Source organism: Martes martes (assembly GCF_963455335.1).
Source record: "Martes martes genome assembly, chromosome: 1".
NCBI classification, from domain to species: Eukaryota; Metazoa; Chordata; class Mammalia; order Carnivora; family Mustelidae; genus Martes; species Martes martes.
In genome coordinates, this window is record NC_137888.1 from 181,153,112 (window position 1) to 181,180,592 (window position 27,481).

A 27,481-nucleotide genomic window follows, 5' to 3' on the forward strand; every position below is an offset into this window, starting at 1 on the left:
ATCCAGTAAACATTTGTTCTGTGAATTTTTTTTATTTGTTTACAGGCACCTGGTTAGCTCAGTTGGTAGAGCATGTGATTCTTAATCTCAGGGTCTTTAGTTCAAGCCCCATGTTGGGAATGGAGCCCAATTAAAAAAAAAAAGAAAAGAAAAAAGAATGAATTTATTTGTTTAAACCTCCAAAGAGGTTTAAAAATAAAGAAACGAAAAAAGCCAGGTATAACTTGTATTTAGCATGATTTCCTTCTCCCTCTCTTACAAAATACAAACCAGACTTCTCTTTCTGGCTGCATATAACTTTTTTTTCCCCCACTACACATTTCTTTGTCAAAATCATTTTAAATAAAAATGGACACATCTGGAATCCTTACTTGATTTCAGGTACTCTTTGAAATGCTATTGGTAGCGGTACTTTGTCACTATTCATTTAGAGGGTCAGATTCAGTGTAGAGGCTTTCCTGTGGCTCTTATATCCATGGCTGTGCTTCTAGATGGACCCATCCTGAATATTTATCTGTCTGTATACAAACCATAGTGGATAGTCTAATAGTTTATTATATATTCCCTTTGAAATGAAGTAAATCAGTTGCATGTCTGTTACTTTCATTGGTGGCAAGGGCAGGTGGCTATTTCTAATTGGTCTGTTTGAGTCAGTGGGAACGCCTTGGTGTCATCTAGCAAAACACCACCACAGCAGTCTAGGTGTTAGTCCCAAGGCACACAGATAAAGGGCTAGATGCCTTTGCACGCCTCTTCATTGTCCATCAGCACCCTGTTCCCGAGCCTTACCTTCCTCTCTATGAAATGGGTAGGTTTGAACTAGATGATCTCTAAGGCACCTGTTGGTTTTTATCATGGGGGGGTGGATTGTGGAGCTTACTGTTGTTAATCAGAAGGTCTCCTTTTGATCAGAAAGTAACATTGCTTGGGCCCCACCCATTGAGCCTGTTTTGAAAAGCACGGGCTTAATCTCAGTGGTTTCTATGGGCTGAGTAGCCTGGACAAAATTTAAAAAAAAAAAAAAAAAGTGGTTTCTGGCTTGTTACTGAGACATGTGACCCAAGAAAGTGGCTGGTGTCTCCTGCTACAGACTGTGGACTGTGAACTCTGTCTTCTCCCACTTACTGCCTGGCACTGACATTTAGCTCAATGAGTGCTATTGAATTGAACCTGATTGAGGGATAATAAAGGACAAAGAGGAGACAACATAATTTATTAACAGCAGCTACATTTACTGAGTACCCATTAGGTTTTACAAAACTCCATGTCAGTGGTTCTCAAGCTTTATTTTGCACAGAATCATACAGGGCTTTGCAAAAGATTGGGGATGGGGCCTGAAAACTTGCATTTATAACAATTTCCCAAGTGGTTGATCAGGGATTGTATTTTAAGAACCACTGTATTTCATTCAATTCTCAGTCTTACAAGGCAAATATTTTACAAATGAAGACCCAACATTGCTCAAACTCTCATAGTTCATAAGTGGAGAGTTAAGAATTTAAACTGTTCTTCTTGACTCTAAATCTCATTTTTTCCAGCTTCAAGAAAGGCTAAACACACACACACACACACACACACACACACATATATATACATATTCTTCTTAATATGAACTTTTGTATCCAGTCATCCAGACACACACTTTCATTTATCTATTTATTTCTGTCTGCCAGGAAGAAAATAGTCCAAAATTTTATCATTTATCTTCAGGTGATGAGATTATAGGTGTTCTAAATTATTCCTTAATTTTTGTGCTTTTTTTCTTTGTACTTTTATCTAAATATATGTTTTTCCCCATAAAAAAGGTGAGTTTTTTTTTCCTATTCGGTTCCATTGCTGCTGAACTTCTTACCTGACAGAATCATGGGACATTAAAAAGACTACCTTCGATATTCACAAAGGAAGAAAATAATAATCTCTCCATCCCATCACTACAAACTGATTTAGATTTTATTCTCAAAGTGCGTACTCTTATGCAAAAGTGTTTCCTGAAAAGTTAAAGGTGAAAATTACTCTGATGCTTAGCCTCAGAGAGACGCTCTGCAGCATAAGGGTCGCTCTTCCAAGGAGTTTTTTCACAGAACATACCATTTTTTATAATTATTAATTACCACGTAAATTGTATAAACATATGGCGTATTATGCGTATATTATCACGCAAAATAATGTTATACTCTGGGTAAGATTTATGTAATTAAGTGTAGTTAATCAAGATTATAATTACATGAAAAAGCTTTAGAGCCCAGGGGAGCCTCGGCGCCGTCAGCCCCACCCCTTCCTCAGGTCCCGCCCCCTTGCCCCTCTCCGTGCTCCTCCCCGCCCCTTTCTAACTCTCCCTGCCGGTCCCGCCCCTACGCTTCGTCCTGCCCCTCCGCCCGCCCGCCGTGGGGGCTCCTGGGAAGAGGCGGAGAACAATATGGCGGATGGCGAGGAGCCGTAAGTACTAGAGCTCTGCAGGCGTGCGGGGTCGGGCTGGGTTGTGAGAGAGCGCGGCGGTGGGCGGTCGCCGCCGCCACCCGAGGTCCCCCCACCCCCCCGCCCCGACCCCTCGCCCCCCCATCCCCTCGCGGCGCCCAGTGTGTAGCGTGATGCTGACCCTTCTTTTATTCTCTCTTTCTTTTAGGGAGAAGAAAAGAAGGAGAATAGAGGAGCTGCTGGCTGAGAAGTTAGTGCTGCCGGGAGGCCGGGGCCCTCTCCGGGGACCCCCGCCTCCCCCCACCCCAGGCCTAGGGGACCAGCCGCAGCGGGCCCGGGGGGCTGGGAGGGGAGCACCCGGAGCGCAGGCCGCACGGCCTCATCCCCTGACCCCCATCCCGGAGCCCCAGGGGCCCGGCGGGCGGCACCTTGTCTCTATCTCCGGCGAGCGTCGGAGCCGGGGTCCACCGCCGCTGGCCCGGCACCGGCCCGCGGGGGTGGTACTTGACCCAAAGGTCTTGCGGAAGGACCATTGAGCCCCACCCCCTCCTCCACCCCCAAATTGTCATAGCCGTGACCTTGCGATTAAACTCATGAAACGGACACTAGGCCGTTTTTGGCCTTTCGTAAACACTGAGACAGTAGTATTAATTGCAAACTTCTTATGAGAACTTTATGTGTAAGGTATTGTACTAAGCACTTCAGTCATTTTTGCAGAAGAATTGGCTCTTAAGGGAGGATGTTGACTCCACAAAGAGCTTATTTTCCCCCGTTTATTACACACCCTGTTTGTTTTATCAGATATTTAATTTTGTGCTGATGAGACAGATTTAAGCAGTGTTTTCTAGGCTGTCCCACGCCACATAATTTTTCGTCTCCCTACAGGGGAGGGGTAGAAGGTACTCTTGCAGTGGGTGTGGTGAGTTAGTAATTTCTGTGCCAGTTCCCAGTAGCGTGCTTTAAGAGTCTTTACGTATCTCCCTCAGAAAGTTTAATTTCAGTTGCAAAAGGATTGGAATGATAATTAATTTCACGAATTCCTTCCCACCTTTCATTTCCTTTCCACTTTTGCTTAAAATGACAGTAAAGGTTTGAATGCTTACGATATGTCAGGTATTGTACTAAGGCCTCTGTGTGGATTATCTCTTTATCCTTGTTCGGACCTTAAGGAGTAGCTACAAATGAGACTTACAGCCGCTAGTAATCAGCTCAAAGTCACATTGTTGTTGTGGAACCAGACCCAGTTTGACGTCAAATGCTCTGGTCTTTATTGTTAGGCAACACTTGTCCCTTCTGTAAAAATTGGTTATTACATTAGTACATTTGGAGGTAGAAACTGGGATGACAGGAAGTTTGAAAATTAAAAATAATCACAACCAAGCATAAATCTTGCAGAAAGTAAAAAATACATTTCTGTTAGAAAATACATTTTGTATTTTGTTAGGGGAGTCCCTCCTTATTCAGTTGTATGTTCTAAAAAGTTTTTAGGTGGTAATGCCTATCTGTAGTGTAATTATAACCCCAAACTTTTTTTGTGTTGAGTGGAAACAAAATTGGGATCTCGTTCAGGGAAAAATGTGTGAATGTTTCTCTCATCAAAAAAAAAATCAAACTTGGGAAGGACACATAAGTTATATTAGATTTGAAGCATCACTATTCCAAAAGTGGAGTTTCTTTTTTCTTTCCCTGATCCAAGTGTGTTGTTGGAACAAACTGGGGACGTTTATAGTGATCTTTTATAAAGTCCAAGTGTAGAAAAGCCCATTTCTCACCAATTGACCAATAATATCCCAGGTTTGATCTTGGGATGCTTTAAGATCCTAGAAACATGTGGACTTATTTCATCAACATATGTAGTCCTTAACATTAAATAAACTAGATAATAGCCAAGAAAAAAGTTAAAAGCATAAGCATAACCACATTTCCCTTTTTATTTGAGCAGGTCTGGTGTGCTTACTTTTTCATATGGGGAAACCATAATAGTTATAGGTGTGGCTTTTTCCTACTGATCTTTGCAGCTGAATTTACTGTGTTCTGTGCAGAATGGCTGTTGATGGTGGGTGTGGGGACACTGGAGACTGGGAAGGTCGCTGGAACCATGTAAAGAAGTTCCTCGAGCGATCTGGACCCTTCACACACCCTGATTTCGAACCGAGCACTGAAGTGAGAAACATTTATTTTTAAATAACTCCTCTAATAGTTTTATATTTCAAAAATAATAAAATGCTTTCTTTTTAGTTTGCTCTTTAATAAAACTAATAATTATACAAGTTACCTTGAAATACTAAATATTTGAATATTTGCAGCTGATTATATTTAAATGACAAATATTTGAGTCATTTTCACATTTCTCATGTAATATGTTGAAAATTCTCAAGAGTAAACTTCATAATCTCATTTAAGATTCTAAGTTTTACTTCACTGAGAATTAGTTTTAAATGACTTCTGAGACACGTTCCCCTTTTTAACTGTACTATGAGAAATTAAATCTGATAGAAATGTAGATATGCTTGCTTAAACTTTGAAATTTAGTTGAAATGAGCATCCTTATGTGGAATTGAATATAATTAATTGCATGTTAAAAATTATGTGACTGCTATATAATAGAGGGCTAGAATTTTGGACTGGTAGTGTTTGATATAAGGCAAATGTTCAATTATATAGAAACTTGTATTTTACTGCAAGGTAGAAAATATATTCTTTATAGTTAATTTTTATGTCTTGTGTTTATGAAGAGATGTTTTGAAATAGCATTATTATGCTACTTCTAAAATTAAGGCACAGATTCTTGGGTTTCATTCATTATATCATCAGTATAATTTTCCTCTCCTTTAATCTTGGACAGAATTTAAAGTATTTTGTGTTTCTTTGGATACTCCACCATATTTTCTTGTGCTTCTGAATTCTGTTATGGTTTGCTTTTTTTTTTTGGCCTGATAAAAATTTAAGATACTGCTGTTAAATCATTGTTTTAAATTGTATTTCTGCTGATGTACAATTTTCTAAGAGTTTTACCTTTTTTCCCCCGTCATCTCCTGTTTTGTAAGTTTCTATCACTGTGTTCAAAAGCAGCAATTATTGTTCTTACCTTTTTACTTTTAGACCTTTAAACACCTTGTGCAGTGCTTGAGCCTCTATTCTAAGGTTTTTACACTTTTTTCTTTTTAGCAAGTCAGTTAAATTTGCTTTCCATCCCCTTTCAAAATTAAAAAAAAAGGTAAGTCTTAGTTAACTAGGGATAGTAGTGGAAATAACCTTTTAATTTCATAGAAGTCAATTTAAAAAACATTAAAATTGAAACCCTCTGAAATCATTAGATTACAGAATTTCTGGTTCCACCTTGTTCATAAATTTAAAATAATTTATTAACTACAGAGTCTGCTCTTTATCCTTACTTGGGTTTTTCATGGAAACATCTGAAAATGTTTTATGGTTTATTGCCTTATTGATGATACTTATGGTTATTATCAACCAGATTTTAATATGCTTTTTCGTTCTTTACAGTCTCTCCAGTTTTTGTTAGATACATGTAAAGTTCTAGTCATTGGAGCTGGTGGCTTAGGATGTGAGCTCCTGAAAAATCTGGTAATATATATATATATATGTGTATTTTTTTTTTCTTCTTGTGGCAATTAAAGCATTTTCTTTTTCTGTTCTATTACTAGGAAATTTTTTTATTATGATTGTTAACCTTTTTTCCTGTGAGCCTTTGTTAGATAAATTTAGCAGGTCAAATTCGAGATAGTAATTAAAATAATGATAGAAGTGGAACTTTTTACACTCTAAAGTCCTCAACTGTAAAGTCATTGATAGAAAATTCTTCTGTTTTCTTCTCTGATATTTATCAAACAAATCTTTGTGTTTCCTCTTACATAGTAGTCATTAATTTTGGTGACATTAATAACAAAACTGATAATTCACATTTTAACGTGTAATTTCAAAGAATTATTTCTTCTTTTTCTCAAAATAACCCAGTTAGGTGGATAGAATATTGTCTCATTTTATATAGAGGGAGATAAGTTTTTCTGATTAGTGATATCCCTAGAACCTAGTCCGGTCATTAATTCTTAGTCAAGTGTGCTTTTCACTGAACCATTAGGTCATTACAGGACTTAAACATAAAATTTGAAATAGCTAAACTTTTTTTTTGTTTCCACTGAATATCATCTTGAGAGGGGGTACTCTTTACAGAAGCTATTTCTTTATACTGGTTTGAAATCCATAATATGTGACTTAATAGTTTCACTGACTTCTCATAACTACAAATACCTTTTTATAAGGCTTTATTGGTTTATTTAATAAAAATGGGTAGGAGAGGAATTAATTTAAAGGTGTTGTATGTCAGCCTTCTCACTGGTGTGTAGAAAATTGGAAATGCTAGAGGAAACTCCTTAGACAATGAATCAGGTCACATAACCACATGAGGGACCCACGAAGCTGGCCTTGTGGCTGTAATTTAAATGTTAACAGCTACATTCATTTTGCTAAGAAAACACTAATGTCAGTGTTAGTGAAACTGCAGAAACTTAATACACTTCTTGGTACTTAACTGCTCTGCTCAGTTCTGAAGGGATTTTAGGTCATCATGGTCCATGTCCTTAATGAATTTGAAATTTCTTTGGAGAGACAAGTCTTATATCAAATAAATAGCATTATGTATGATATACTATGAGATGGGGTGCCAGAATGACAGAACTTTCTCAAACATAAAAACCCTTGCAGTACCAAAGAATTCTAGAAGGGAAAGATTTATGGTAGTAGTTTTGGCAGGCATTCTATGTTAAAATCCCCTAATGCTTAACTTTTTCTGTTATGAAGCTGTTACTTGCAAATGTAACATACAGTAATTTTAAATGTGAATTAATTGGAGATTAGATCTGAGGAATAGTTATCAAGGAACTTTAGGAATGGCCTTATTGCATTGTAATGTCTTAAAAGAAGAAAACTAATTCTTTTCAATTACCACTTGTTACTTTGCTTATTTCAGACATAAATATATGAGAGATGTGCATGGTTTTTTAAAATTGATTGTAAGCACCCACCAAAGGCTCATTCTGAAAAAAGAATATGACATTAATATTGTTGATTGAACAAATAGTTACAGAACACCCACCCCCCCACCCCCACCCCGCCATATGCCAGGTACCATTTTGAAAGCTAAAGATACAACATTGAAAAGTACTGCCAAGTGTTTGTGTTTTGGAGTCTTATGGAAGGAAAAAGACAAGTAAAATACATAGTATGTCAGATAGTAATAAATGCTATGGGGAAAGGAAGAAGAGAAGATAGGTAGCCTGGTGGGAGGGGAAGTGGTTTACAAAAAGATGCTATTTGAGCAGAGAGGTGAGCAAGAATATTCTAGGCAGAGGGACCATTAGGTGCAAAGTCTGCGAAGTGGGAGCATGACTTTTTTGTTCTAGGAGGAAATGAGGTCATTATAACTGAAGCAGAAGTGGGCAAGGGGGAGCAGTTTCCCACAGGATATCAAGAAGTGATGGGAGATGGAAGGGCTCAGAGTGAATATTACAAAGGGCTTTAGAGGCTCCTGTAAAAACTTTGCCTTTTGTCCGAGTCAGGAAGTCACTGGAGAGATTTAAGCAGATGAGTTGATTTGATCTAACTTTTAACCAGGTTCACTGAGCCTGATGTGTGGAGAAAAGACTCAAGGGAAAACAGAGCAGGAAGCTAAGAGGCTGACTGGATGGTTGTTATAGTCATCTATGCAAGAGGTGACAGTGACTTGGAAGATGGTAGCACTGGAGGTGGTGAGAGTCTGTGAGTGATGGATATGTTCTGAGATTGGAGTCAACAGGATTCACTAGTGGATTAGTTGTGGGAAATAAGAGAAAGAGAGGAGCCAGTGATGTCATGACAAGGTTTTTTCCCTGAGCAACTGGAAAGATGGTTAGCATTCATTGAAATGGGAGACACTAGGAAAAGAATAGATTTAGTGGTGTTGGTGAGCAAGGACGATTGAGTTTGGTTTTGGAAACTTAATTTTGAGGTGTCTGTTAGATGATGCTTTATCTTATAAGATTGTCAGAGATCACCAGCACTAACCAGAATTAAGCACAAAGGCACTCCAAATTCTGGCCAGTAAAGTAGGAGGAAAACTCCTGAGTGAGGTGAACTGGAAACCAATTTTTAATGTTCAGATTTCTCATGAGTGTATTGACCAAGTGAGGAATTTATTTTATAGAGGAGGAATTGATCCACACACTGCCAGATACTTTAGGTGGATAAGATCAGAGAGACTGAAAATTGTCATTGGAAATAGTAACATGGAAATCATTGATGACCTTGACAAGAGCAGTTTTCTGCGAAGTGGGAATGAAAGCTTGTTAAGTTTAAGTGTGAGATAGGAATATGAGAAAGCATGTATGGACAACTTTGGAGGATCTCTTGCTATAAGGAGGGGCTGAAAACTAGGGAAATTATTGACACTTGATTTAATTTGACTACTTAACTGACCAAAACCAGAAAAGCATGATTAATTATTCAGACTTTTTTTTTAATCTTTTGCTTCTGCTGGTAAATTTGAGCACTAGTTGTACTGCAACAGTTTGTTGCTTTTCCCTAGCTTTTTTGATTGCTTGTTCTTGACTCAATACTTTTAGGATATTCCTTTTACATGTGCTACGTACATATGTGTGTTGATAATATACACCTTCTAATAGTTATTTCTGAATCGTAACATACTTAGTTACGTCAACTACGATAAAACTTGTAGGAATTGCTTTTTAACTGTATTCTGAAAAAGAATAGCAAATTCGGTTAATTAGTGAGACTAGTAAACTTAAAATATCTGGCGGCAGCAGCAAAGCAACAAACTTTACAAATGTGTTTATGGGATTATAAAACAACTGTAGAAATTTTGAGTTCTCTTTTGATTGTAGACTATTTAAAACTGAGTAGCTACACATTTTTTACTTTTACAAGAACCCTAAATTTTATATACCTTATATACCTTGTAAGATACTACAACCATTGAATACAATTCTGTAGAATTTATTATTGAGCATTTATAAATTTCAAGGACTACCTTAAAAACAAATCTTAAAATTTCAGATGTGCGGAAACCTCTGCTTAATTGGATTTTTTTTTATTCCCACAGGCGTTGTCTGGTTTTAGACAGATTCATGTTATAGACATGGACACTATAGATGTTTCCAATCTAAATAGGCAGTTTTTATTTAGGTAAGTTTTAAGATCCTAGTTTAAAATTCTGATAATCACTTGAACTTGAGTACATTGCAGTAATAATTTTTACAAACTATGAGAGGGTAACAGTAATTTTATTTTAAAAATAACTACCACTCTCTTTTTTAGGTAAAATTTTGCAAGAAAATTGTGAACATTCTGGTGGAACTAGTTTTAAAAACAAATACATGATTTGTTGTTGTTTGAAGAGATTTCCAAATGCTTTATGTGATTTGGAGCGAGGCTCTTTTCCTTCTGTTGATTTCAAAAGAAAACATAGCTGGAATATTGGGCGCTAGTGAGATACATTGGTGGGGACTGATGGGCCAAGAATTGTATGGTGACTCCGGGGCAATGAAGTTGTGGGAGAATTTGAACTTTCTTACGGAAAAAAAGAGAAAACAGACAGTTAGGGAGAGAAAACCCAGGAGCGGTTGAAATGTACCTTAGACGAACATGAAATACAGAAGACATCTGGGAATGGACTGTTAGAAATGACTTTTAAAACTGCAGGTAGGCCGTATATGCAGACGTGAGGAGAGGTTCATTAGTGAATTTTAGTATGTAGCATTTAGAGATTTGACGAGCTCAGATATAAGTGTCGTTGGTCAAAGAACTACACATGTGGAGGGATAAGGACTTTTTATTTTTCTTTCTAGATTATTAGGTTATTAGCAGAAAGTGCTCAGATAGTTAGCAGAGAAGGTGAATTTAAATTTTTGGATAGGCATGAAACCTTTCTTTGTGGAAGATGTTAAAGAGGTTGAAGGATGGGTCAGAGTCAAGTTAAGGAAGTGTTGTAATTGCTGTATGAACTCTACATTTCATGTTTAGGCTTTATCTTGTGTAATTTTTAACCTTTGAAACTACCCTTCTCTGTAGGAAACTTCGTGGATCATGACACATTTTAGTATATGAATGCTCTAACAAAGATAACACTGAATTGGTTGGTTATTGATAATAAGCCATGCCCTTTAGTTTGTAGCTAAAAAAATGATTGAAAATCATAATGATAGTTAACATTTATTGAGTGCTTGGGTTGTAGTAAACTCTTCATCTATTATTAGTAAACTCTATTAGTTGTAGTAAACTCTTCATCTATAGTACCTGTTTCAATCTCAGAGCAGCCCTCAGGGCAGGTACTTGTTTTCAAGATTAAGCAATTAGGTCAAGATGATACCTGTAAAGATGATACCTGTGAAAGGCTTTTTGTTCAAAGTGCAGTTTTTAGGTGGAACAATCTGATCCCCTAATTCTGGAAAGGTAAATTAGCAGTCTCCACAGAAACCATCTAGGAGTTTTTTGGTTTGGAATCTGCTGTGGAAGCACATATAATCCACAATGTGAAAGAATCTTGAAAGTCTCCTTTATTCCTTTTACCCAAAGAATTCTGCCCAGACTAGTTAAATGCAGTACTGAAATCAGGTTCCTTGATCTATAACTAGAGCCTAGTTACAGGACAAAGTCAGAATAAAACTCTTTTTTTTTTTTTTTTAATTTATTTATTTGACAGAGATCACAAGTAGGCAGAGGCAGGCAGAGACAGAGAGGGGGAAGCAGGTTCTCCGCTGAAGCAGAGAGCCCGATGCGGGACTCGATCCCAGGACCCTAGGATCATGACCTGAGCAGAAGGCAGGGGCTTTAACCCACTGAGCCACCCAGACGCCCCCAGAATAAAACTCTTATCAGAAGTTTTGAATCAAGAGAAGCACACTGGGGCACCTGGGTGGCTCAGTGGGTTAAGCCTCTGCCTTCGGCTAGGTCATGATCTCATGGTCCTGCGATTAAGTCCCACAAAGGGTCTCTCTGCTCAGCAGGGAGCCTGATTCCCCCTCTCTCTCTGCCTGCCTCTCTGCCTACTTGTGATCTCTCTCACTCTGTTAAATAAATAAATAAAATCTTAAAAAAAAAAAGGCATACTGCTTCATTGGAGAGAAGATTGACCTGTTAAATTATTTTTCTTTAAAATTCCAATTTTAGGGACGCCTGGGTGGCTCAGTTGGTTAAGCAGCTGCCTTCGGCTCAGGTCATGATCCCAGCATCCTGGGATCGAGTCCCACATCGGGCTCCTTGCTCAGCAGGGAGCCTGCTTCTCCCTCTGCCTCTGCCTGCCATTCTGTCTGCCTGTGCTCGCGCGCTCTCTCTCTCCCTCTCTCTCTCTCTCTGACAAATAAATAAATAAATAAATCTTTAAAAAAAAATAAAATTCCAATTTTAAATATAAAGTAATTTTTATTAGTAACATTGATTTTTTTTTTAAATCTTCATTTAAAGTATTCTGTGCTTGTATATGAAGGACTGTAAAGAAATAGAATATGGTTACTTTCTTCCAAATGTTCATAGTCTAGTGGGTATGAAAGACCTCTGTATCTAATAAAAAAAATATGTTGTGGGAAAGTAGTAATGAAGCACTGTGCATGTATGAGGGAGTGACTTACTTCTGTGAGGAGAATGAGGAAATACTGTGAAAGAAAATACCATTTGTACTGAGATAAGAAGAGAGACTTCCCTGTGTCCTTTTCTGTCTATAGCTATGGTTCTTATCTAGGAGTAACCTTTTGAGGTCTTCTGTTTTCAGTTTCTTAGGAATATTGGCATCATTTGCAATTTTGGATAATGCCTTCAGCATTATTTCTTCTTCAAAACATGCTTATGGCTTCGTTTGGACATAAAATTTACTGTTTAATCAGCACACATGGGAAGAGGATACATGAAGGCTCTTGTATCCCTAGAATGAATTGTGTGTATATTTCAGCCAAGACCTTCATAGTTAACACCTTGAGGTTCTGGGGTTCAGGGCAGACTTGGAAGGCTCTGGGTATGGGATAATTTTTTACATTGGGAAATGCCACAGTATGAAGTGGCCAGGAAACATACCATTGTTATGCTTTCTGGGGTGGTGGGGGGACTGTTTATATTTACATTTAAGAAATAATTAGACTTGTCAGTACCTGTAAATACTTCATTTGGAACATCAGTAAGCATTGACATTTGTGACCAATTACTCATCAAAAATATTTAGGTAAAAGTGTTTCTTCTAAATATCCTCTAAACAAACTCACCATGAATATTTTTTCTGTCTGAAAATAAATTATATAGATCGTCTAGATTTATATCATGAATGATAATTTAAATATAATTTTTCCTTTAGGCCCAAAGATGTTGGAAGACCTAAGGCTGAAGTTGCTGCAGAATTTCTAAATGACAGAGTTCCTAACTGCAATGTAGTTCCGTATCCTTTTGACAAAAAAAGTTACTTAACTTTCTAAAGCTTTGTGTTTTCTTTATTATAAAAGAGGTGTTTAACAGAAAATACAGATAAACAAACAAAAACAAACAAACAAACAAAAAACCTAAACCATCAGCAGTAAGCTTATTACTGAGGTACTTACCGGTGACATTTTGCTTTATATTCTAGTTTTTTCTTTAAGGTTATATAAATATTTTTTGCCCTAATTTTTAAATTAAGCATTTATGGCCAGTACAATTGTTTATTTTGCATTATTTGCATTATTGCCCTTCCTTAATTTCAGTTTGAATTACATATCTCTTCTGTTAGACTGTAAGTTCCTTGTCTGGCTATAGTTAATCTTTGTGTCTCCCTACAGTAGCAGACTGAATAGACACTCCTTATATATTAACCAAATGGAACATGTATCAAAGTATATTTATTTTTCCAAGAAGTATGTTTCGGTTTTGGTTTGTTTTTTTTTTGTAAGATTTTATTTATTTACTTGACAGAGATCACAAGTAGGTAGAGAGGCAGGCTGAGAGAAAGAGGGAGGGAAGCAGGATCCCTGCCGAGCAGAGAGCCCGATGCGGGGCTCCATCCCAGGACCCTGAGATCATGATCTGAGCCAAAGGCAGAGGCTTAACTCACTGAGCCACCCAGGTGCCCCCTAAGAAGGATGTTTTTTAAAAAGAAGTGTTCGATCTGGAGAACTTCCAGTGTGTTTTATAGAAATTCATGAGGTGAGCTTTGCTGTTTGGGAAATGCTAGAGGATACAAAATAAACATGCAAAAATCAATTATATTTCTGTGTACTAGCAGTAAAAATGTGGAGAGAGAAATTTAAAATACAGTGAATGCCATTTACAACCGCTCAAAAAAAAACCGGGGGATACTTAGGTGTAAATGGAATAATATGACTTGAATGCTGAATACTGCGAAATGCTGATGAAAGAAATCAAAGAAGGTCTAAATAAATGGAGAGATACTCTGTGTTCAAGAATTGGGCAGTTTGACATAGTAAGGATGTCATGTCTCCCCAGATTTGTATACAAGTCTAATACATTTTCTGTCAAAATCCCTGCAAAATTTTTTGTTGATACGGACAAAATTATTCTAAAATTTATATGGAAAGCTGAAGGAATACCTGAAACAATTCTGAGGGGTGCCTGGGTGGCTCAGTCAGTTAAGTGTCTGCCTTTGGCTTAGGTCATGATCTCAGGGTCCTGGGATTGAGCCCCTCATCCAGCTCCTTGCTCAGCGGAGAGTCTGCTTCTTTCTCTCTCCCGACCCCCACTTGTGTTCTCTTTCTCTCTCTCTTAAATAAATAAAATATTTTAAAAAATTAAAAATAAAACAGTTCAGATAAAGAATAAAGTGGGAGGAAATCGTGATATAATTTCAAGACTTACTATAGCTACAATAATCAGGACTGTGTGGCGTTAGCAGAGGTAGACACACATCAGTAAAACAGAAGAAACCAGAAATAGCCACAGGCAAATATGACCAATTGATGTTTGACAAAAGTATAAAAACAGTTTAGTGGAGGAAAGGATAATTTCTTATCAAAAAATTGTGATGGAGCCATTGGATAGCCATAAGCAAAAATACAAATCCCGAATCCCAACTCAAACCTCAAAATTGTAAAAATTAACTCAAAATGCGTCATAGGTTTTAGTATAATATGTAAAACTGTAAAACTTTGGATGACAGTATAGGAGGAAATCTTTGTTATGTAGAGCTTGGTGATTACATCAAAAAAGTATGATCCCTAAAGGAAAACAATGGATAAATTGAACTATATTAGAATTTAAAACTTTGCTTTGTGAAGGGCCCTGTTAAGAGAATGAGATATATATAATGATGAGAATGGGATATCATTATGAAGTAGGTATCTGACAGAAGACTTATTCTGAATAAATAAAGAATTCACAAAATTAAGCAATTAAAAAAACAATGTAGTTAGGAAATGGACAGAAAATGTGAAAGGATATTTCACTAAAGAAGATAACAAAAAACAGATGAAAAGATGTTCATCATCACTAGCTATAAGAGAAATCCAAATTATGACCACAATGAAATATACTTCAAATAGCTAAAGTAATACATAGTAATGTAAAATCCTGGCAAAGCTACAGAAAAACTGCATCACTCATCCATTCCTAGTGGGAGATGTAAAATGGTATTGTCATCTGGAAAATAGCCCATTTTTTAAAAACCTGAACATATACTTTCCATGTGACTCAACAGTTTCATTCCTGGGCATTACCCCAGAGAAACCAATACTCAGGTCTGCATTAAACTTATTCTCGAATGTTCATAGCATCTTTATTTGCATTAGCCAAAAACTGGAAACAACCCAAACATCTGTCACTAGGAGAATTATTAAACTGTGGTATAGCCATACTGTGGCGTATTGCTTAACAATAAAAAGGAATTAACAAAACATGCAGCAAATTGGGTGGATATCAAAGATGTGCTGAATGAAAAATCCCCGTCTCAGAAGGTCGTATGTTGTATGTTTCTATTAATGTAATGTTCTTCAAATGACAAAATTAGAGACGGAACAAATTAATGATTGCCAGGGATTAGGCATCAGAGGTTGGAGAGATGTGACTCTAAAGGGATAGCAGGAGGAAGAGCTTTACTGTGATGGAATAGTTGTATAACTTAATGGTGTTGGTTACACAAATCTACGTAAGTGTTTAAATCACAGAACTGTGCATACTCATTTTATCAATATCATATTTGTGGTTTTGGTATTATAGTCCTGTAAGATGTAACCATTAGGGGAAACTGGATCAAAGACTCTTGGGACATCTTTATACTAGCTTTGCAACCCTCTGTGGATATATGTTATTTCAAAGTAAATGTTTGAAAAGGCAAATACAGACCTCCATAGAAAGAAGGAAAAAGAAGAATATGCATACTCTAAAAGTTAGATCTGTGAACTTTGGGTATTTTATAGAAATCTAGGATATGGAATTTCTTGGTGTGGCTCCTGGGTCCTCCTATTACTATTCTTCTGTTTGCTCTGGTTCTCTCTCTCTCTTTGTTTCAGGGGTACAGGTTTGTGATTCATCAGTCTTATATAATACCCAGTGCTCATTACAACACATAGCCTTCCCAATGTCCATCACTCAGTTACCCCATCCCTCCACCTGCTTCCCCTCCAGCAACCCTCAGTTTCCTATGATTAAGAGTCACTTATGGTTTATTTCCATCTCTGGTTTTGTCTTGTTTCATTTTTTCTTCTCTTCCCCATGATCCTTTGTCTTGTTTCTTAAATTCCACCTCTCAGTAAGATATGATAATTGTCTTTCTCTGATTGACTTATTTTACTTAGCATAATACTCTCTAGTTCCATCCATGTCATGGCAAATGGCAAGATTTCATATTTTGGTGACTGTGTAATATTCCATTGTATATATATATCTTCTTTATCCATTCATCTGTTTATGGACATTCAGGCTCTCTCCATAGTTTGGCTGTTTTGGACATTGCTTCTATAAACATTGGTGTACAGGTGCCCCTTCAGATCACTACATTTGTATCTTTGGTGTAAATACCCAGTAGTGCAATTGCTACCCAGTCATAGGGTAGCTCTATTTTCAACTTTTTGAGGAACCTCCACCCTGTTTTCCAGAGTGGCTGCATCTATTCTCTTTTGACCTCCCTGTTACAGCTGCAGTTTATGCTTCCTGTTTGCCTAGCATTCAAAAGGAAAAGAGGCCTAAATGGGTGAGGGCGAGAATTGAATCTATTTTTTATAGCTTTATTTGTAGGCCAGAATAAAAAATCTAGGACAAGTGTATTTTTATATTGTCCCTCTTTTCTCCATTTTGGTTTTTAAAAATATATGGTGGATTATTTATTATACTTTTAGAGAAGTATATATATTACTAAAAAATTGTTCAATTAGAAGAATTAAAATTTTTTGTATACATGTGCTGTTATGATATTAAATGCTACGATTGATTAACACCCACAGCTGTTTTTGATGGGGTTCTGTTGACAGCTTCCAGGCAGGGAAAGATTGCTGATTGGGTTTGGTAGAGTAAAAAGAGACTTGGAACAAAGAATTCATACTTCCCCTTACCCCAAAAATAACAAATCACATTTATACCTGAAAAAGCTAGTGGAAACATCTGTTTTTTTAAAATTAGCTTTGCAGCAGTTACTCTAGTTTTTAATTGAAAATATTTGTTATATAATGTATAAATTTAAGGTGTACAAGATGTTAATTTGTGTTCTGAGTCTTGTAGTCATCTGCCTAAATGGGAATTGTAATATGCTTGTTTCCTTCACTAAAATGCATTGTTGCCTTTGGTTGAGGACACACAGTCTGCCTTCGCATGATGTATGATTTTTTTATAAAAACTGAAGCAGAGTAGAGAGTGTAAGAAAGACATAAATGTAGTCTGGGGGCTAAGGGACGAGAGAAACTACTATAAGTAATTGGAGTGTTTACAAAAGAGGTTTTGTCATGAATTAGGGTTGTGTTCATTTTGTCACATTTCCTGAATTCCACTGCTTTGAAGATTAATGGCTTATTCTTGTTGTGTACCTTTATAATTTGTTCCTTATGGCATTATTAAATTCACTTCATAAGTTAAAAACTTAGCAGCTTAAGTTCCTTTACTTATGTTCAGACATTTCAACAAGATTCAGGATTTTAATGACACTTTCTATCGACGTAAGTTTTCTACTTAAAATTAACTTTTCACTAAATTCTTACTGTATTTAGTTGCTAGCTATTTGAAGGCTATTTCTTCATTCATTTTCATCTCTTGGTGTTTGCTTTTTAGTAAGGTTGACTGAACAGAGAATGCCACTGTTTTATCTCTTAGCTGACATCATTAGCTGCATTTTTATATGCTGTCTTGAGTAAGGATTACTCAAGGATTAGAAACTATGTGTGTTTGTATTACAATAAAAGGTGGGGGTTTTTTTGTTTGTTTTTTAGAAAGTAAATTATTTTGTGCAATGGCATTTTTAAAAGCCAAACTTGCTTTTTCTTCCATAGAATTTCATATAATTGTATGTGGACTGGACTCTATCATAGCCAGAAGATGGATAAATGGCATGCTGGTAAAGACTTTAGTGTTCTATGGTTCTTTGAAATTCTTGTTGCTGCTCTTAACATACCAAAAATTAGGATACCGTACCATATTTTTGACAAATCAGAGTTTATTTAATTTTCAACTAAGTAGATGTACATCATGATATAGTGCCAGTCATTAACTTTCAGGTGAGAATATAAACTGCTAGTATCATAATCCCATGATTTGATAATCTAGTACTCAATAGTGCGATTGATTTGTAGAATTTCTAGAGAGCATGTTTCTCTTTTGAATTCTTACTCCCCTCTCTTACCTTTAAATAATTTTCCTAGATATCTCTTCTGAATTATGAAGATGGTGTATTAGATCCAAGCTCCATTGTCCCTTTAATAGATGGGGGGACAGAAGGTTTTAAAGGAAACGCCCGGGTGATTCTGCCTGGAATGACTGCTTGTATTGAATGCACACTAGAACTGTATCCTCCACAGGTAAAGAAGCACCTGCATTTGTTTTATAGTCTCTTGGGGTTGAGTTAGGATTAATTATTAAGTCTAGTCAATATTTAGGATTTTTAACTAGGGGTAACCATATTTTAAAAATCATACAAAGAAGAAAGATAAAATGTGAAATTCTGCTCTATTTGTGAAAAGAAAGAAATGGAAATCATGGTACTGATACTATTCTGTTCTCATGATTTGTATTATTTTTGTTTGTTTGTTTGGAGAGTAGAGATCAAGGGATCCACTACAAAGTTAAATGTTGGGATAGAGCTATAATCTATCTTGTTTGGTTTTTGCCTGTGATTGTTTCAGGGAGATAAAGATACCAGGGATGAGAATGATCCTTCCAGATATGGGGCTCTTTAAGCTGTATACCCACTTTAGGGAATAGTTAGAATTTTGATTTATAAATAAAGATAATTTTTTTAGTATTTACTTGGAATTGATTTAACTCTGTGAATTTGCTTTTGCTTTGGTTTATGTTATACCTTCAGATTTAAATGTGTTAACATAATAAAATGCTCATATTTGAGAACTTACTCAGCACTTCTCATGATCTAACAAGCTTAAATTTATATACCCTGTAAATGTAGCACAAATCTACATTCCTGTGTAAATGTAAGGTGACTCAGATGCTGTCTTTTAGTTTTAGAAGCATTATTAGTGGTATAAAATGTTTTGTTTTTTAAGTGGAAAGCTAATAAGAATTTTAACCTCCTGTCTACTTTTACGAAATAGACCTAAGTAGAAGTTACATTTTAAAATAATTCATTAAGGGGGCACCTGGGTGGCTCAGTGGGTTAAAGCCTCTGCCTTCGGCTCAGGTCATGATCTCAGAGTCCTGGGATCGAGCCCCACATCGGGCTCTCTGCTCTGGCGGGGAGCCTGCTTCCCCCTCTCTCTTTGCCTGCCTCTCTGCCTACTTGTGATCTCTCTCTCTCTGTCAAATAAATAAATAAAATGTTTAAAAATAAATAAATAAATAAAATAAAATAATTCATTACTTAAAATCCACTAAAAAACACCAACTGTGGTTTTAGGTTAATTTTCCCATGTGCACCATTGCATCTATGCCCAGGCTACCAGAACACTGTATTGAGTATGTAAGGATACTGCAGTGGCCTAAGGAGCAGCCTTTTGGAGGTAATAAACTGAATTTCATAATCTGGAATTATGTAAGATATATATTTATTTATATTATTCATTTGTATCATTACATTAAAAGATGAGCTGATTTAAGTTCACATATTTCTGTCTTACCCTCCTTGCTTTTTTTTTGTTGTTGTTCTGTTTTTCGTAACAGAAGGAGTTCCATTAGATGGAGATGATCCTGATCATATTCAGTGGATTTTCCAAAAGTCCCTTGAGAGAGCATCACAATATAATATTAGGGGTGTGACCTATAGACTCACTCAAGGTAAGTTAGTGAATTGGTATGAATTATAACTTTGGGATAATCCCATTTTCAGGGGTTGGGATACTCTGAAGGAAATAATGGGTAAGTGATTTCAGATAGTACCGGCCGTTTGAGGTTCAGTCAAGGTACCATGGAAATGGTAGTTTGCAGGTATCCTAAATTTGGTTGGAGGAGGGAACAGAGTTTGACAGAATCCAAACTACTTCTTAGCTAGGAGGAATTTTTTTTTTTAAAGATTTTATTTAGTTATTTATTTGAGAGAGAGAGAGAGAGAAGGTGTGCTCTCAAGGTGAGGGAGGACGGAAGGGGCAAGGAATCTCAAGCAGACTCTGGTCTGGGCACAGAGCCCAATGCAGTCTCACAACCCTGAGATCATAACCTGAGCTGAAACCAGGAGTCAGATGCTTAATTGCCTGAGCCACCGAGGCACCCCAGCTAGGAGGAACTTCATAAAATCACTGAATCTTTCTAGAATTGGAAGAGGCACTAAGTCATCTAAGGCGAACCATTCATTTTATCCTTAATTTAAGAGGAAGGTGTCACCTCCTGGGGCAGTCTATTTTACATTTGGATAAGACTGTTAAGACAGTTATTTTGTATACTGAGCAGAAGGCTCCCTCTTTAGTTTGGTCTGAGTATTGTCCCAGGGTACATCAAATATAAATCAAATTCCCTTTTAAGTAATAGCCTTTTACATAAACAGAACAGTAATCACATTCCCTCCAAATCACTATCCTCAATCTTTCTAGTTCCTTTAACCCTTTTACATGTTGGTTGACATTAAGTTTCCATCCGATTTTTTTTCTTCTTTTTCTTTTCTAACCATATTCCAGTTATCCATACTTACCTAGGCTAGAGTGAAGCACGCTAAGATTAAAATAGACTTCTGATCATTGATGTAGTCTTAAAGGAGAGCAGGGTATTTTGTTGTTTGTCGTTTATGTTGATGCTATACTTCTGATTCTTTAGGTCACTGTCCACTAAAATCTGGAAGTTCTTTCTACATGGCAGTTGCTAAGCCCCATTTTCCCATTATAGGTTTGGCAGTGTTTTGGAGTGGTAGTGTTGTCTTTTTATACTCAAGTATAGGTCTTTACAAGTTTATGCTTAAACCTGCTGTTCTCTCTCTCATATATCTTGTTATGCCTGCCAGCTAATCTGTTCTTTGCAGCATCTTTTCATTTGTTGTTTTGGTAATAATGCTTTATCTCTTTCTCAAATAATTAAAAATTTTAACAAGATTGAACTGCCTGAGAACAGACATTGGAATCAGGCCCATTTTGTTTTATCTCATTTTTCCAATGAGGCCTTCTTGAGTATTTCCCATTTCTTTGTCTTATTCACAAGGATATCTTTCTAACTCTTTTCCTGAAGCCTGGTTGTGCTATCTTCCACATTTCTTTGGGTGGCCAAGTTAGTAGTCACAGAAACAGAGTCCAGCATGACTTGTCTCAGTGAACAATCATAGTGCTCTGTCTAGTGATCATTGTTTCCTAAGCTAGGTACTCATAGTTCATCTTTCTAGAAATTTTGTTCCAAGTTCGTCACTGGGTTCACCAGAAAATAAGCTTTGTCTTCTTTTTGAAAATGTGCAGTTTCTCTTCAGTGATTTTGTCCTCATATTTACTGATTTCTGGTGATGTCATTTAAAGATTCTATTCTTAACACGCTTCTTGTTGCTCCCTTTATTCCCCCTGTTCCCGACCTGCTTTGTTCTTGAAAACACTGAACTCATTCCCACCTTGGAGCTTTAATACTCCTGATTCTTAGGCTGGGAATGTTCTTCCTTGGATCTCGTTAAGGCTGGCTGCTTATTACTCTGGTATCAAGTTAACAAGTTTACTTGATTATTCAACTGAAAATGACTTCTGAGCCATTCACTATCGACATTTTTATAATTCCTCAGAAATAATGGTAGCCTCCTTTTTCTAGGCAAAGAATATTTCATACTTAAACTCTCATACAACCTTGCTGTTGGGCCTTTGCCCTTAACTGTTTACAGAAATGTTCTTTCCCTAGGCCATTGGATGGCTGGGTCTTACGGTTTTAGGTTTCAGCTCAAATTACCACCTCCTGAGGTCTTGCCTGATCATCCACTCCAATGGACTGCCTCCGTCATTGCCAACTCTACCATATACCTTTTGTTTTGGGGTTTTTTCTTTTTAAGATTTTATTTATTTATTTGACAGAGAGAAAGATGGCAAGTAGGCAGAGCAGCAGGCAGAGAGAGAGGGAGAAGCAGACTCCCTGCTGAGCAGGGAGCCCGATGGGTTTGATCCCAGGACCCTGGGATCATGACCTGAGCTGAAGGCAGAGGCTTATCTCACTGAGCCACCCAGGGACCCCTATATACCTTGTTCTACTTTCTTTTCATAGAACTCTTTAGTATTTGAAATTTTGTTACTTACTTGCATGTAATCTCCCTCAGCAGAAGGAAAGCTCTGTCAGAGCAAATAGGTTTTTTGCACAACACCTAGAACAGTAGTCCGGCATATAGTGTATATGTGGCAACTGTTTGAATTAGGTGATTTCAGTTTGTCCTGATCAGGAACTATAAACTCATTTCAATATGTAGTCTCGTTCATATTTCTGTAACTTTCAGCAAGGTTTGGTGTGTACTTTTGAGCCTGATGATTGAGAGCTTTGACAAGGAGTACAGAAGCAAAATTGGAAGAGAAATCTAGCTTTTTTAAGGGGTAGGGTCAAGAGAGGACTCTTGACCATTTGGCTCTTCTTGGGCAGTATGTCTGCTACTCCTCACTGTGACGACCTGTTCTTCAGTACATCTTGCTCTATATGGTTCACTGGTGAGCTTCCAGTTTAACCATCAGGAAGTTAGTTCCTCCCTGTTTCCCCTTCCCTGAAATTATATGTTGTCATATAGTTAGAATTAATGTTTCAAAACAGCTTCTCAAACTTTTTCATTGTCTTCCTTTCATGTCTTCATAGATTATTTGGCTTTTTTCTGAAGTTCTTGAAACCTGCCTACACCTGAAGCCTTGGGGACATGTCTTTAAGTGCTCCCCCACACCCCAAGATAATAACAGCTACTTTTTTCTGAAGTTTTTGTTTTCTAAAGTGAACAATTCAAATACAGTTAGGGAATATTTATGTTTTGCTTTTTAAAAAAATGCTAGAAGGTGGGGCTTTATTCTTTCCTGTTCTGTGAATACTGATATGGAAAAGGTGAGGTAGAAATAGAAGTACAACTAATGTTTCATGCAGTCCGTGTTACATAGGGAAATGAGACGAGGGGCAGTTTCTTGTTTGTTGTAAATTTTGGGGAATCAAATGGCTGAAACTATTATATGAGGAAAGTTAATTAAATCTTATTCTTTATACTTTATTCAGAGCTCACTGAGTATAGTTCATATGCAATTCCTGTCACTTACTAGATCTATAACTGTGGATATTAATTTGTCTCAGTTTCATTTCCCTTATTTTAAAATCAGAGTAAGGAAACTAACAAGGGTGTTATGAAAATTCTGTCTTATTTAATCTTCTTGGAACATTCTGTTAGCTGTTACTATATTGTCTCATCTTTATTTGAAGCTTAGTGAAGAGTTTTCTTTGCTACTGTTAACTTGTTGAAGATTCTGAAGATAAAATGATGGGAATGTGACAGAAGATCATTACTTTGTTAAACTTCTCTATTTTCTGACCTGAAATCCTGAAAAATCAAGTTGTGAAAAATGATATTTAATAATCAGATTGTCTAATTTAAGATACCTATTCTTTAAAAGATTTGACTATATTTTAATCAATATATTTTTTTCAGGAGTAGTAAAACGAATCATTCCTGCAGTAGCTTCTACAAATGCAGTCATAGCAGGTAAGGAAAAAATGGCCATTGCTTAACTTTGTTTTCTTTCCTTAATTGTTGATTCACTATCTAAACTGACATTTCAACAGCTACTTGGTTTCAGAAAACTGGTGTTCCAGGAATTTGATATCTTCTTGGGTGGGTGGTTTAATTTTTTTTTTTTTTGGGTGGTTTAATTTTTAATCTGTCCAAAAAAGAACAAGCTGTTGGATCTGTATGTATTTTGTCTTCATTCTGTCATCAAGTGCAGTGCAGTAACGGGACATTTTAGTACCTTGCCTTTTAATCAGTGTGAACAGGTTGCTCATTAATCTGAAGAAGTGGAAGGAAAGCATTAATGCTACTCTGTTGCTTGGATTATACAAAACAAATATAAAATTTGTTACTTTTTCAGTTTTTAAGAGTAAATTCTTTATTTTTAATCAGCTGCTTTATAACTTTATCTATAACTAACTTTTTAAAAAACCTGAAATTTTGGAGTGCCTGGGTGGCTCAGTGGGTTAAAGCCTCTGCCTTTGGCTCAGGTCATGATCCCAGGGTCCTGGGATCATGCCCTGCATCAGGCTCTCTGCTCCATGGGGAGCCTGCTTCCTCCTCTCTCTCTGCCTGCCTCTCTGCCTACTTGTGATCTCTGTCTGTCAAATAAATAAATAAAACCTTTAAAAAAAACCCTGAAATTTTAAATTTCTAATTTGCATTGAGTTGAAGTACCTTTATTTTCTCCCCCTTCAGCTGTGTGTGCCACTGAGGTTTTTAAAATAGCCACAAGGTAATGGATTTCATTTTTTAATATGTATATAAATTGATGTTTTCACTTGACTCAATTATATAAAGATGAACCATTTTTCTTTACAGTGCATATATTCCTCTTAATAATTACTTGGTATTCAATGATGTAGATGGACTATACACATACACATTTGAAGCCGAGAGAAAGGTTAGTAGTATTACACTAATGAAAAATGTTTTGATCACTCATACTTAGATTTTTACATATTAATTATTGATTAGAAATATGGATGAAATTGCCCACAGTCTAAGTATTTTCTAACTTCTAGAACCCTATTCATTATCTGTCTTTTACACTATAACCTGAAATAAATAGTATGTAGCAAAATAATTTAGGAAATTTTAAAGCATAAAGATTTGTTTGTAGGAAATATGTATGATTATTATGGGGCGCCTGGGTGGCTCAGTGGATTAAGCCACTGCCTTCGGCTCAGGTCATGATCTCAGGGTCCTGGGATCGAGCCCCGCATCGGGCTCTCTGCTCAGCAGGGAGCCTGCTTCCCCCTCTATCTCTGCCTGACTCTCTGCCTATTTGTGGTCTCTCTCTGTCAAATAAATAAAGAAATATGTATGATTATTAAAACAATTTGATTCTCATCTCATCCCTATAGACTATTGTTGGTTCATGTGCTACTGTTATTTGTTGTTTTATATATGTAGGAAAACTGCCCAGCTTGTAGCCAGCTTCCTCAAAATATTCAGTTTTCTCCATCAGCTAAACTACAGGAGGTTTTGGATTATTTAACCAATAGTGCTTCTCTGTAAGTGTTGTGGACTTTTGTTCTGTTGTATAAATACTTTTGTGATTTTAAAACTTTAAAAACTAGAATTATTTTTAAAAAGTGATCTTTTTTTGTTTGTTTCCTCTCTCATTATTCTGTTTAGGCAGATGAAATCTCCAGCCATCACAGCTACATTAGAGGGAAAAAATAGAACACTTTACCTACAGGTAATCAGTGTCTGCTTGTTTTTTGTTTTTTTTTTCGGGTTTTTCCCCCCCTACAAAATTATGTCACAAGTTTAATTTCATTTAATGTGCTTTACATTAAAATAATTTTGTTTTCGGAGTGCCTGGGTGGCTCAGTGGGTTAAAGCCTCTGCCTTCAGCTCGGGTCGTGATCTCAGGGTCCTGGGATCGAGCCCCGCATCGGGCTCTCTGCTCAGCAGGGAGCCTGCTTCCTCCTCTCTCTCTGCCTACTTGTGATCTCTCTGTCAAATAAATAAATAAAAATTAAAAAAAAAAAGTTTAAAAAAAATAAATAATAATTTTGTTTTTCTAGTCAGTAACCTCTATTGAAGAACGAACAAGGCCAAATCTCTCCAAAACGTTGAAAGGTACTTTAAATGAATATATTTACTAGTCAGTTTCTTCTTTTTTTTCTTTTGGTAAAAGTAATAAATGCTTATTATAGGTTTGTTTTAATGCCTTTAAAATGGCAATACCATTGTAATTATATTTTTAGAAGCAATGATAGTATTAATTCTTTTAGATATTAAAAAATCTCTAAAATTCAAATGCAGTATTACCTTGATTAAAGAGAAGTAGATTTTGATGTTTATCTAGACATAAAACTGTATAGTTTGTATATGTGTGTGTTGTGCATTTTGTTGACTTTTTTTTTTTGCTTGGGTTAATTATACTTTTTCTATTTTAGAATTGGGACTCGTTGATGGGCAAGAACTGGCAGTTGCTGATGTCACCACACCACAGACTGTACTATTCAAACTTCATTTTACTTCTTAAGGAAAATAAACTTGTACATAATAGAAAACTCATGGAAATATATTACGTGGATGCTAAGACATTTAATGTCATTTTTAGCATTAGTGTTGCTGAAATTTGACTTTTTTAATATAATGAACCACTCTTTTTTAAATTTATAACTTCCCCTTGAAGACAGAATTTTGGGGTTGGTACTTGTAAGTACTTTCATTAATAATATGGGAAATGATGCTTGGAGAGAGAGAGAATGAGCAAATGTATTGCTTCTTTCAGAGGAAGAGGCAAGCACCCTCTTATGTTTGACTTTTGTTACTGTGGTCTAAGAACGCATTCCTCAGTTTTCATTTGAGCACCCACATAAAGAAAAGATGTCCCTCTAAAGAAAAAAAGAAAATTAAGTTTTAAATGACCTTAACTATTACACCCTGACATCTAGAACATGTTGAACATAGCCTATTTCTTGCTTGATTTAATACTCATTTAATTGTGGTTGTCCAAATGAATATTCATTATTGCAAAGGTTACCTTGTCTATAATAATTTGTAAATGGTATTATAGCTGAATACCTGTGCATGGATATGGGAACTATTTTCATGTTTACTTGTAGTGCCATAGAGGCCAGTATGCACAATATTAAAGCCAAGACATGGATGTTTAAAAGAATTTAATGTTGAGGCAGTTATCACTGATGCTTTCACACTATTTATTAATAAAATCATATATTGTCTACTTTTCTCACTGAAGTTTTTTAAAGTACATTAAGGATAGTAATAAGTAGTTCCACAGTAATGTAGGGAATAATTTTCAAATGTGTAGTAGGATTACTAATACAGAATTTTTATGGTACCTGAATTAATACTTTTACCACAATAAATATCTCCTGATTTAATTTGCTCAAACATAATAATGAAGTGGAATCTTTTTATATTAAGGTCTCTTAAAATGCCCTTTTCCCTCTAAAAAACTAAAATTAAGCCTTAAAACAAAATTAAGTGTAAGTTTTGAAAAATGAGTTTGAGTATCTCAGTGTGGGAACATGTATTTGTATTTCAGTTTTTGACTAGATGACAATTTTCTACTCAAAAGACTTGTGATTACATGTCACTGGGTTAAATTTTTACTCATTATTCTTTCTAGCTCCAAACTGACAAATAATTTGTTTCATTATAAAGTCATATGAGATCCGTAGATATGCTTTATTTAAAAAGTTACAGAATCAGTTTAAATATTTTTTTTCAGTTTAAGTTTTTTTTTTTTTTTAAGATTTTATTTATTTATTTGACGGAGAGAGATCACAGTATACAGAGAGGCAGGCAGAGAGA

The 27,481-nt window shown here is 36.2% G+C and overlaps 1 protein-coding gene across 2 annotated transcripts; it reads left to right on the forward strand.

Annotated features, from left to right (window-relative positions):
• The first annotated feature begins 2,380 nt into the window (after nt 1-2,380).
• Nucleotides 2,381-27,061, forward strand: UBA3 (ubiquitin like modifier activating enzyme 3). Of its 2 annotated transcripts, XM_080827260.1 has the most exons (18): nt 2,381-2,436; nt 2,624-2,665; nt 4,458-4,578; nt 5,920-6,000; nt 9,530-9,612; nt 12,767-12,847; nt 17,497-17,540; nt 17,871-17,935; nt 18,240-18,395; nt 19,448-19,550; nt 19,711-19,824; nt 23,603-23,656; nt 24,380-24,416; nt 24,503-24,584; nt 25,097-25,197; nt 25,322-25,385; nt 25,717-25,771; nt 26,092-27,061. In XM_080827260.1, exons 1-18 carry the CDS (start codon nt 2,417-2,419, stop codon nt 26,178-26,180), a joined length of 1,392 nt encoding a protein of 463 aa, XP_080683386.1. In that variant the 5' UTR covers nt 2,381-2,416; the 3' UTR covers nt 26,181-27,061. The 2 variants fall into 2 exon arrangements, with proteins under 2 accessions (XP_080683386.1, XP_080683385.1); XM_080827259.1 differs by lacking the exon at nt 2,624-2,665 and having other exon boundaries at nt 2,393-2,436.
• The last annotated feature ends 420 nt before the right edge of the window (nt 27,062-27,481 follow it).

Bases quoted from the DNA above. Each gene is read 5' to 3' on its own strand.
- UBA3 (XM_080827260.1), top strand. From the start codon at position 2,417: ATGGCGGATGGCGAGGAGCC. The intron at 2,666-4,457 runs GTTAGTGCTGCC...TGTTCTGTGCAG, and splicing joins GAGGAGCTGCTGGCTGAGAA to AATGGCTGTTGATGGTGGGT. The intron at 25,772-26,091 runs GTACTTTAAATG...TTTCTATTTTAG, and splicing joins TCTCTCCAAAACGTTGAAAG to AATTGGGACTCGTTGATGGG.